Source organism: Clupea harengus, chromosome 9 (genome assembly GCF_900700415.2).
Source record: "Clupea harengus chromosome 9, Ch_v2.0.2, whole genome shotgun sequence".
NCBI classification, from domain to species: domain Eukaryota; kingdom Metazoa; phylum Chordata; class Actinopteri; order Clupeiformes; family Clupeidae; genus Clupea; species Clupea harengus.
The window spans coordinates 21,138,713-21,151,320 of record NC_045160.1 but is presented as its reverse complement, the minus strand read 5'-3'; the positions used below and the strand labels follow the sequence as shown (position 1 = coordinate 21,151,320).

At 44.3% G+C, this 12,608-nt stretch overlaps 1 protein-coding gene across 1 annotated transcript; it reads left to right on the top strand.

The window, feature by feature from the left end:
• The first annotated feature begins 4,662 nt into the window (after positions 1 to 4,662).
• LOC105892368 (alpha-N-acetylneuraminide alpha-2,8-sialyltransferase-like) lies at positions 4,663 to 9,953 on the top strand. The gene is made up of 4 exons (XM_031572899.2): positions 4,663 to 4,776; positions 5,988 to 6,097; positions 8,995 to 9,075; positions 9,304 to 9,953. The coding sequence occupies exons 1-4, from the start codon at positions 4,663 to 4,665 to the stop codon at positions 9,779 to 9,781; spliced, it is 783 nt and encodes a 260-aa protein (XP_031428759.1). The 3' UTR covers positions 9,782 to 9,953.
• The last annotated feature ends 2,655 nt before the right edge of the window (positions 9,954 to 12,608 follow it).

Sequence of the window (12,608 nt, the reverse complement as noted above, 5' to 3'; positions counted from 1 at the left end):
ATGCGCTAGTGCATCACATAGGGTATAACACATACAGTACAACAGCGTGCGCCCGCCGCACGGCATTATGGGGCGACTATGCCGGCACGTTACAATATTCTTGTTTGCCAACGTCTTCTACAAGAATTGCTGCATATTTTCATGCCTTGAAAACTCGGCAGAGTTCATGCAGACCTTAACTGCTGAGAGGTGGGTAACCCCAAAACTACCGTAGGTAAATGATAGAGAGACTATCGTTTAGAACACTCTTTCTCTCCACGGTTACCACGGCAGTGTCATACCTCAACCGGCCAGGAGATGCCGCCACAACCCACAAGCCCCTGAGATTCGGCCCAGGAAACCCCGGCACATGTCCCAAGCCCTTGTCAAACGGACTGAGAAACCCCATGCCAGGTGATCAGAGGAATCACCTGTTCCTTGTTTCAGGTGGCTGTTTTAAGTCCCTTGTTTCTGAGCTTCGTTGCTCAGTCATGGAATTTCTACCTGAGGAAAGGACTACTCTTTGTGCAAACCAGCTTCTAGTGAGAACTCTCTCCTGTGTTATTCTTGATCCTTGTTCACCTCAGCTAACGGTCTGTTGGACTCTCCTTGTTTTCTGTGTTTTGGATGCTTTGTGGACTCTAAGTTATTTACTGGAAGGACTACTTCATGTTACTGTGTGCTTTTGGATCCTTTGTGTTTTGTGGAATAAAACCCCTCTGTTGAATCCTCCAACCTTGTCTCCTGCAATTGTGCTTATACACCAGCCTAACATGTAGTTGCTGAATGATGCTTCTGGAAAACAGTACAGATCGGCTTAAAAGATAACTGCGATATACCATTGAACTCAACAAAGAGGAAATACTGGTGGTCTGCAAGATGGAGGACTGCCAAAGGCTGCAGAATATGTAGACTGTGCAGAGCCTCCTCAATACAGACATTTCCCCTCATTCAAAGTCCGCCAGTAAAAGGCTCCTTCCGGCATCTGCGAGGAGATGCTCTTGTGAGAGGTTGCTCAGAGTGTTGCGCCATCTGCAGGCTGCAGGGCACAGATGGCTCAAACAATAGGCGCCAGAGTCTTACAAACAAGGAAACTTTCATGCCTCGACCAGCCAGGAGATGCCGCCAGAACCCTCAAGCCCCTGGGATTCGGCCAAGGCCTAGGCAAACCCGGTCAAGCAGGAAAAGGTCCCAAGCCCATGCCAAGCAGCCTGAGAAACCCCATGCCAGGTGATCAGGGGAATCACCTGTGGCCCATTTCGCTTAAGCCCCTTGTAGTAATGCTTCTGTGCTCAGTCATGATTCTACCAGATGGACTGTGACAACTCTGCATCTTTGTTGCCTTGGCTTTGTAAAAAATCATCAACACTTGAGCTGGATGGCAGGAGAACTGATTTGCCACTATCAAAAGGAAAAGGTGTTCTTTGCTTCTCCCTGAACTTGTTTGAAAGTGTACCACCCTTTCCAGATGTTTCTCTTAGTCAATTCTGCAGTCGATTGAAGGAAATGGTTTAAGCCAAAGACAGTAAAATGTAATTGTAGGAGCCATTTGGGGTTCATGTTTTAATCTTGTTGGGACACTAGATGGCGCTCCACCTTAATTCGGTTCACACAATATAGGTGGGAAAGGTCATGCAGGTGTCAGGTGTTGCTTGACAGAGGTAGAGCGCATATAGCTTTTTGACCGCTTCATTTGTACCACCAAAGGTCTGTTATATGTAAATGAGATGCAAGTTTGGATGTATGGACAACTTTATTGATTGGATCTTACTGTGGGAAATAAAATTTCATAACTAAGAACGCAAAGTTGGAACGTCATTTTACATCTAACAAGCGCGTCAATCAAGTGCTCAGTCAGCAATCCTTCTGGGCTTTAAGTGTAGACTTTGCCCATACACAAGTCAAAAAGCTTACTGCTCCAAGTTACCGACACAGTAGATTAGGCTACAGCCGTGTTCGAACCGAGCCAAGAACGTTGCATGCAATCGTAGATTGTATTGAGGAAGGAACATCACGTTTGTCCATCTAGCCAACAATAACACAGGCCGTGGACAGCGCGAGGACGGCGTTCGTATTGGAGTCAACGTTGCTTCCCGTCTCTGCGAATCTAAAGGCTATCATCTACCACCAGCACAGAAATCAACACTTCATTTCAAAGGCCAACTGGAAATTCATCAGACGCATGGCGCCCAACGCGAGGTATGTGTAGCGCTACTAAATGAATGGCCATTCAAGTGTCGTGTACACACTGTGGGGCTAAAAATCCAATGCATTGGTGATTCGTTGCGTTGGTGACAGTCGGGTTGGGGAGGATCACTAAACTGGACGTTACTGTGTTGTGAACTTGTTGCTAACATTCGAACTGAGATCTACGAACTCACGGACAAGCCCACTGGGCCACCAGCTGATTCGAACAATGTTGCAAATGGCGCTGATGCGCAAGGGGACAAAGAAAAACGTGTTGTAACATTAACTGCTAAAGCGTTTGCTGAAAAAGTTGAACGATTGCAAAAGGACAGGAGAGTTAAGCTAAACAAAGCGTGCAGCTTAAAAAGAAAGATGAAATACCTTATACTAAAGGGAAAGAAATCACAGGTCCAGTGTGCTTTTAATGAGCTGCTTAAAGTATGTGATGAAGCAAAGGGTGTTCAAGACTCTGTGATGGGTATGTTACCTGAGATTGAACAAGAGAAACATGATGTGTGGTTCAAAGCCCAAATGTTGAACATAACTGAATATATCACACAGGTGCAATTATGGTTATCAAGTGTTGAACAAAATGTATTTAATGATGATGATGATGGCATCAACCCTGATGACAGTATTTCAAATGTAGGCAGCCAACACTCAAGCAGGAAAAGTACGTGCAGTAGTGGATCAAGCACTACTTCCTCCGCAATAGTTATAATAGAAGCAGACAAGGCAGCACTGCTTGTCCGTATGGCGGCGTTAAAGGAAAAGCATGCTTTGGAGGAGCAAGAACAGCAAATAAGGAGGAAAAAGGAACAACAGGAACTGGAAACCATGCTTGCTGAGTCTGCAGCTAAACTTGCTGTGCTACAGGCCTCTGATAGTTGGTCAAAGGTATCCAATGCAATGAATTCTTACCTGGAAAGAGGAACTAGAAACATGGCACCTGTAAACAGATTAGACCCATTGGCAAAGGAATTCAATCTTATACCCCCAAGCAGACCCCAGCAGACCCAGCAGTTGACGCTGCCCACAGCCATCAACCCATTAACAGCCATAAGGCCGCCTCAGGGAGCAAGCCAACACCCTGCAACTCGACCAAAGGAGTGGACTAATTCTAACAGCCCTCATACACTGGAAAGGGAAACATTGACGTCGACTCTGGAACGTTCCCATCCCAACACTCAACCAACAGATCAAAGTCACTCTGGAGACCTTCTCATAGTAATGCAAAGGCAAAATGAAATAACATCAGCACTCGTCCAACAACAACGCCTATCATCATTGCCGGCAAGAGATATCCCCTTGTTCGATGGAGATCCTCTGCAGTATATTTCCTTCATTAGAGCATTTGAACAAGGAGTGGAGGAGAAGGCCAGCAAGGGTGACTGCCTCTACTACCTTGAACAGTTCACTAGGGGTCAGCCAAGGGAGCTGATCCGTAGCTGTCTTCACATGACACCTGAGTATGGCTATGCTAAAGCAAAGCAGCTGCTGTGTGAACATTTCGGCAGTAAGTACAAGATTGCTGTGGCATATATAGAAAGGGCTTTGTCCTGGCCCATAATAAAGACTGAAGATGTCAGCGCATTGCAGGGTTACTCTCTTTTTCTATGCAGCTGTTGTAACGTGATGGAGGAATTACAGTACATGCAAGAGTTGGATATGCCAATAAATATGAGGGCAATCATGTCTAAACTGCCATTCAAGCTCAGGGAGCGATGGAGAGCCATTGCATTTGACATACTGGAGAAAACCGAACACAGAGCCCTGTTCAAAGACCTGGTGAAATTCCTAGAAAGACATGTCAGAATAATATCAGACCCCCTGTATGGTGACATAAACGACTTAGCAACCTTTAATTAATTCATTCCAGAGGCTAATAGGCAGAAGTCCCATCAAGGGAGTAGGATCAACACAAACAGCTTTGCTACAAACATCGCATCCATGGAATCAATGGAGAACAATGGAGAATGGAGGAGTGCGTCACAAGGACATGACTCTGCAGTGGAGCTAGGTTGTGCGTGTTGCACTCAAGGCCAGTCATTGCAGCAATGCCAACAGTTCAAACAGATGAAGCACAGAGACAAGCTAAGCTTTCTTAAAGAGAAAGAACTCTGCTTTGGCTGCCTATGCGCAGGGCACTGGAGTCGGAACTGTGAGGGGCGGTTGACCTGTAGGACTTGTGGACAAAGGCATCCCACTGTACTTCACATCGACAGGAGAGAGACAGCCAGTGCACCTACAGAACCCGCCAAGGAGTCAGGGGCCCAAGTGATAACTACATCCCAGAAAACTTGTGATCATACAGGGGCCGGAAGGGATCGTTGCCTGCTTCCCATCCTGCCAGTCCAAGTCAAGTCCATTAAGGGGGACCAAGTAATTCAAACGTATGCCTTCCTAGATCCTGGAAGCTCCTCAACATTTTGCTCAGAGCAGCTCATGCGAAGGCTCAACCTTGCTGGAAGACAAACTCGTCTTCTCCTAGAAACCATGGGACTGGAAAGAGTGGTGCCAGCATACTCAGTCTCAGGCTTGGAGGTGTCTGGAATCAATGACAACCTTTTCTATAAACTCCCAGAAACCTTCACACAGAAGAAAATGCTGGTAAATTCAGATAACCTGTTGAAGGAAGGAGATTTGGCAAAATGGCCGTACCTAGCAAAGATTAAAATCCCCAGCATAATGGCTAATGTCGACTTGTTGATTGGAAGCAATGCACCGAAAATGTTGGAGCCCTGGGAGGTTGTCAACAGCAGAGGCGATGGCCCATATGCTATGAAAACAGCCCTAGGCTGGGTTATTAATGGTCCTTTGCATGGAAACAACAGCAGTTCCGGAACAGAGTGTACATCAGCCATGGTTAATAGGATATCCATGTGCAAGGCAGAGGCTATGTTAAAACGACCACCAGTTTGAGGATCCAAATGATTGCTGCTTGAGTCATTGTGTCATCATTTCACCATGCTAATGTTTCGAAGTTGTGGAGTATCTATAGGTGTGATTTCACTCTGCCCACTTTTCTTTATGGCTCCCATTGGTATGTATTTTAATTGTTATGTCTGTCGGCCATCACAATTAGGGCCCGGTGTGTAGGAGCCATTTGGGGTTCATGTTTTAATCTTGTTGGGACACTAGATGGCGCTCCACCTTAATTGGGTTCACACAATATAGGTGGGAAAGGTCATGTTGCTTGACAGAGGGAGAGCGCATATAGATTTTTGACCGCTTCATTTGTACCACCAAAGGTCTGTTATATGTAAATGAGATGCAAGTTTGGATGTATGGACAACTTTATTGATTGGATCTTACTGTGGGAAATAAAGTTTCATAACTAAGAACGCAAAGTTGGAACGTTATTTTACATCTAACAAGCGCGTCAATCAAGTGCTCAGTCAGCAATCCCTCTGGGCTTTAAGTGTAGACTTAGCCCAAACAGTAATGATGCCAGTGAACGTGCTTGTACACATGGCGGCCTCATCAGACACGTTACTGCCATGCATAATCAGTGGTGCTTTTGCCTTTCACTTCAGAAAAAAAGACAGGAACCATTGTTCCACTCATCAGCGTTCCTTTCTCATGTTCTGGCTCCACAATTAGTAATGTCCTCCATCTCAGCTGTCTCCTTGCCCTCTCTCCTCATAGTCTGGTTCACATTTAGAAAGTGTTGTTGTTGCTTCAACATCAAGAGTGTGAATAGATGAATGTCTCTGGAATCAAACAGTGATGATCTTGTTTACCTACAAATGCAACTTTAATTGATGTGTGTGTTGTCAGTTGGACGGAATGTGATTTTGTGTGTGTGTGTGTGTGTGTAGGAGCCTCCCCTGCCACCTCGTCTGAGCTCCTGTGCAGTGGTTGGGAATGGGGGCATCCTGAAGAACAGTGGCTGTGGCCAAGAGATCGATCGAGCCCAGCTTATCATCAGGTACTACAAGCCCACACACACACTCTCTCTCTCTCATGCACACACACACACGTCTTTGGAGGATAATTATCGTGCATCTGGCAACACTGAGAGGGCGGTCGACCAATGACAGTTCTCTCTACTGTCAGAGCTCACGCAAGTAGGTGGAACGTAAGGGAGATACTCTTTCCAAAACTTGTAAGGGCATAAAAACTAGTTTGTGAAGGACCCAGAGAAACACAAATATCCGAAGCGGCAAAATCCCGGACAATTTTGGAATCCCTGCCGGACACATTTTTTAGGTCTCGAAAAGAGGACATGTCCGGGTAAAAGAGGACGTCTGGTCACCCTATGATAGTCTGGACACCCTCTTTGCAACACGAATCGCTAGCCACTCTGATAGTCTGGACAATCTTTTTGCAACATGAATTGCCAGCCAGTCTGAATGCTAGCAACATAAGTACTGCTATAAGTAGGGATGGGTATCGTTTGGGTTTTTTCCGATACCGGTGCTAAACCGATACTTCTAAAACGATACCGGTGCCTAAACGGTGCCTGAACCGATACTTTAAAAAAAAATAGCACAAAACGACGATTGACGACATTAAAGAAAGGCTTTTTTATTGCCAAGGCAAAAAAAAATTCTTCAAATTGAACAATATATTAACTGTTTAAGGTATACTATAAATATAAATAAATACAAAACACTTGGCTTCAAACCTTTTAACTTCAAACTATGAACAATATATTAACTTATAACAACAGTTTACAATATACTTAAATAAATATAAATAAATACAAAACACACACACACACACTACAGCTTCAAACTTCAGTAATTATTTAGCAGAAATATGAGCATATTTGCCTTCGGAGTCAAAAAATATTATTAGTATTTTGTTTGCATTTATTTCATGAAATGTCACCATTTTCTGATTTATTTATACCTATCTTTTCTGTCTTGTTTATACTTAATCTTGTTATTTGAACCCACTGGGTATGTGAATTTGTACTGCCCCTTTAAGAGACTAGGTTTAGTTTTGCTGGCATCTCTGTTTAGTCTTCAGTCTGCGGTTGCTGATCTGCCTTTGACTCTTGCCTTCTCTCCCTCCTTTACACGCAATTGTTTTGTTGCATCTGTTGCACGTTGCGTTGTTTGAATCTTTCTGTGCGAAATACAGCCACACTTTTGACCGTTTACCTTTCTGCATTTTCTCTGTTAAATTGATGGCTAGCTCTGTTTGTGCTTGCTCTGTGAAATGCTGCCTGCTCTTCGCTGTCATAAGACTGTTGCTATGTAATCACCAATGAGCGTGAGCGACACAGGCCAAAGTTTACATTGGGAGATGGGACGGTTTTAAATGTGCCCCACGAAATCAGCCTAGCAACCAAAACAATTATTCATACAGATCGTACTCAGACAGATCTATGCCACTAACGTTACTGCTCGTTAGCTATCGCTAGTTTTTTACTGTTTTGGAACCAGCCTCTGTGTTTCATGTTGCAGCCTGAAATAATTCCTGTTTATAAGAAAACATTTTACGTAAGTTTTGTTCATTTAGCTGCATGATTTGTTGCTTTATTTTTTTATAATCGGCTCAGGCACCAAAAGGAAGCACCGAAATTTGCGTTGCATTTCGGTCCGGGTAGGTACTGATTGTATTGGAACCGGTGCCATATTGGAACTGGTTCTCGGTACCCAACCCTAGCTATAAGTAGTAATAGCAACACTAGCAAACATCGAAGAATTGAAGCCAGAGCAAGGAGAATGTGTACATTTATTCATCAAGGCCAAACACATTCTTTCCTTACTGCCAACGGGGTTTGGGAAAAGGCTTAAAAAAACTTGCACCGTTAGTGGCGAAGTAGGAAGTAAAGCAATCTCATAGTGGTCATTGCCGATTGGTGAAAGTCTGGTCCAATGGTTTCAAAATTAACCTGAATACGTCTATTAAGATGCAACAAATGGAGAAAAATCACCTATGGAGCGTGGCCAGACCCTATCAATCCCCTATGGAGCGTGGCCAGACCCTATCTATTCACAAAGACCAGGCTTGTGAGAAGGTGAAATTCCCTCCCCTTCTCACTGTGACTCATAAGGAGTTTGGCCCTGGTGTGGGGTGGACTCCCCCACCACAATGGTTCGGTCCGGGCTCCCCCACCTTAGTGGCTGGACCCGGGAGACCAAATGGGTTCAATTGAACCCAGCTGGCTACCCTATTTAACGGGCGCCTCATGTTCATGAGGAGAGACTTTCTTGAGATGGCCATGGGAGAACTTTAGAGGCAGGCATGAGAGGCTGTAAGAATCTGAAAACACTTACCTGCTGTGAGGCTAAGTGTAATGGTATCTAGCTGTGTGGATACTAACCTGTGCATTGTGAATATGTTCCTAGTGAACCTGTGTATTGAATATGTTCCTTGTGAACTAGATTAGTGAACTTGTGAACCTGTGCTCTGTGAATATGTTCCTTGTGAACTTGAGATTAGTGAACTTGTGAACCTGTGCTCTGTGAATATGTTCCTAGTGAACTTGTAATTAGTGAATCAGTGAAGAATGAATCTGTGCCTCAAGAATATGCCTAGTTCTCCCTAGTGTCTGTAGCACTTTGATTACGGCCGGTCTTTGTGTTTTTGATTATATGTTTGTTTATTGTGTATATACAAGTTTTCGGGGTGGATACAAAATAATCCCCCATGTAAGTAAATAAATAAGAATATATTTTTATATGAAAGCCACCATTTCCTGCAACCTTCTTCCCAACTACACATCCCAGTCCAGTCGCCACCTCCCAAAACAACGTGGGGTGACAGCCCGGCCCCTCACAAGGCTACACAACCCAATGCCTGTTCTTTCCCCCGTGTGTTTATGTGCGTGTGTGCATGTGTGTCTGTTTATGTGCATGTGTTTGTGGATAGGTGCAATCTTCCTCCCTTGACTACAGATTCTGGCAAAAGGACACACATTGTGACAGTGAACCCAAGCATCTTAGACAAAAGGTAGACCGACTTACACTCACTCACACACACACACACTCTCTCTCTTTATTGCACACTATAAACAAGAGTGCACTGGCACACTACATATTAATATGATTTTTTTTGTCAGTACTTAAATGTGAACTCCCTGGCCATTCGACACCTTCAAGCAGCACTCTGACATACATGTATATATACAAACACACATTATGCACACTAACTTCATCCGTGTGTGTTTGTTTGTTTGAGGTTTAAGGATCGGAAGGGTGCCAAGCTATTGGAGAGCTTGAGTGTGTATAACAGAAGCTTCATCTACATGCCGGCCTTCTCTTCAAGAACCGGTATGAAGCCATCCTTTTGGGCTGCTCAAACAGTTGCTGATGCTTCATCCAATCAGACAGTCCTGTTCGCCCACCCGGAGTTCCTGCGGCGTGTCAGTGCCTTCTGGGCGGCCCGGGGTGTCCGTGCTGGGCGTCTCTCCAGCGGCCTCTTCATGCTGACACTCGCCCTCTCCCTCTGCGACCAGGTGTACGTCTACGGCTTCTGGCCCTTTCCACGCGGACCAGACAACAAGACAGTCTCTCATCATTACTATGACAACATACTTCCCAACCGTATGCACGCGATGCCGCAGGAGTTTAAGCTGTTGACGCAGCTGCGCGACAGTGGAGTCATACGACTGCAGCTGGGAAACTGTGTAGGCGTTGAACATGAACCGGGGCATTGATTACTACTGCAACAGTCACAGTAATGATGCGATCGTCTCATTCTTAGTTCTTACACTTGCAGCAAAATTATGCAGGTTTTTACCGTTTCTTGTTTTAGTAGTAGCTTGTATACTGATGTCCTGATGGCACATGGTCATGTGAAAGAGAGATAAACCATTTAGTTGCATTTTGCGTCATGCTGAGCTTTGCATTTTCTTGCGGAAATGCACCTCTAGTTATCATTATCAATTGGTCATTAAGCTAGCTAACGTAAACCGTTCTTGACACCCGTTTGATCTTACGTGCAAAATCTAATCTGCCAGGCTATTCGCTAACTTACCATAATAATTTATAGGCTGGCTATCAACCTGGTAGCGACTTGTAATTTACCCAACTTGTAGCCTAGTAAGCTTACCATAATGTATGTAGGCTTTAACTTGTCTTGAAATTTATATCTATCAAAATAGCTGTAAGTTACTTGCTGCATGGTTGCTGACATACCACTGAGGGCAGTGTGGTGGAAAATATGTGAATGAACTCAATAATCTGTGTGTAGACTATTAACAATCAGTATAATAACCAAACCTTCCCTTCCTTGGAGGGCCCGCTTTCCTTCTCATGGTAACAAAGGAAAGGGCCCCACACTGGTATTGCTCAGACACCTGGGGTCAGGAAGCAAACTGAGGCCCCATGCACATGAAGTCTAGTTTGCCTGAACCTGGATTCATTTTTCACACATCCACTTTTCAAATCGCGTGCACATGAACCCAGCGAATCCGATTGAATCCGCTGTAGTACATCCCCCACGCCTGTTGGTGGCGCTTTAACGGTGCTACAGACAACTGAAGAAAACGGAGAAGAAGACAGGAGCATGCTAATAAAGTGACATATGACTAGTCGAGCTCCAACTAGCAACGTTTAGCCTAGACACATAGCCTACATTTAATCTGCACAGTAACACATTATGGTGGTTTATAAAATCAGTGGTCAGAGCAGATTGTAGGTTAAGCGAAAATAATTATATTTGTTATTGATAATAAAGAGTTTAGAACAGTGCAACAAAGCAATGTGCAACATGACATGTCTGAGTTGTTTAAATGCCTGTGCTTTATGGAGATGCTGAGCTTGAGCACGAGAGACCCCAATGCAAGTGGTGTAGATGTTCCCTGGTTTACTCTTTATTTGCTTCCAATGTCATGGTTTTATTACTAACAACAAATGTAGGCTATTGTTGAGGGCTTTGTCCTTCACATACTGTACCTCTGAAGTAATGTTAACGCTAGCTAGTAGCTATCGTTGTCTGACAGGACTAAAGCTAACATAACATTCATCTTTATTACAGACCGTTTTGAAACTTCCGTCTATAATACAAATCTTTTCACGTCAGATTTGCTCATATAGGCTATTGCTGACACTTTTAAAACTCGGTTTTGTAAAATTGTCTGATGCAAATAGATTAAACAGTGATGGCTTTAGATAGATAGATAGATAGATAGATAAACTTGTATTAATCCCGTCAGGGGAATTCACGTGTAATAGCAACAAGGTAATGGGAAGATTATTATTTATTTTTTTTAAGCTGCTACGACAGTCTGCCTCACTCGCTGCGCCATGGCAAACCATTCAGTTATTAAATAATGCCGGTGGTGTCCGTTGTTCTGGCTGGTCTCAAAATGTACGTCCAACTGGTTAAGTAAGACCACGAAAAACTATCCACATGTAGGTAGAGCAGCACACTATCCCAATACAAACAACTAAGCACAGTAGAAAAGTGTAAGTCACGAAAAGGAGCCACGTCATACATTTAGTCTATGGTGTTGCTGTTATGAAGTGAAGCAGTGGGGTTAATAAGGGTTCAGCCTGAGGTTGCATGCAATCACGTGATGCGATCACGTGGGGCAATCCGATTAGGTTTGCGGATGGCGTGCATACGAACACCAACCCGCGATCAGATTTCGAGTTTACTCACTTTGGACCCCCGTAGGCCTGAGTATGACTCACGTGCTTTGTTACTGCACTTTACCTGAATAAAGACAGATTGCTGCATCAACATCCTGACAAACATCCTTTTTCTTACAAAGATAATATTGTCACTGTGACGAGCATTGGGAGTGCCACCTAGTCTATCCCAGCCCCGGACACAGACGCCCTAAGATTCACTTAGACCGGGAGTACTCAATAGGTGGACTCCGGACCCAGACACAATCAAATTAGGACCGAAGCCAAAATCAACATTCTCATTTAATCATGATCCAAGCAAGTTTTTCATTGGTGCGTGATTTGGCTCAATATGTTTTTGTCCTACTCGATGTGGTTTCTATTTTCCGTGTCCAGTCCAAAGGTCCAATCAGGAGTAATAACAACATCACTATGACAACTCATTCACTCAATGTTGGCCGCGAGCTCTGTGGGTCACGCAGGTTGTGTGTGTCATTGGCAATAACGCGGGCAGATCGATTTGTGAATGGTATATGTTTCTCAGCAAACGGAAATCATGGCGTGCTCTAAACTTGACAAAAAGTGAAAAGTTGATTCTGAAAATCGCGAATTTAAGACAGAGAGGACTAACAAGTATGCATTTGTGCTGCCTGTGGGGAGCACAAAACCGATGTGTTTAATCTGCAGCGAGACGGTTGACCTTGTCAAAAGTAGTAAGGTGAAACGTCACTATGAAACAAAGCATGCACACTTCGAACAAAATTACCCCCAGAACTCTGAGGTAAGGGCCAGAAAAATCAGGAACACACCTGTTCCCAATCACCTGCTGCAGAGACAGAGATTGAGAAAAGCAGGGAGAGAGAACAGGCATGCCAATAGCACAGGGCGTGGCCTAGACCAGCCAGGGTT

Excerpts from the sequence above, each read along its gene's own strand:
- LOC105892368 (XM_031572899.2), top strand. The coding sequence starts at position 4,663 with ATGGGACTGGAAAGAGTGGTGCCAGCATACTCAGTCTCAGGCTTGGAG. Across the intron at positions 4,777-5,987 it reads TCACACAGAAGAAAATGCTG|GAGCCTCCCCTGCCACCTCG; the intron begins GTAAATTCAGAT and ends GTGTGTGTGTAG. Across the intron at positions 6,098-8,994 it reads CGAGCCCAGCTTATCATCAG|GTGCAATCTTCCTCCCTTGA; the intron begins GTACTACAAGCC and ends GTTTGTGGATAG.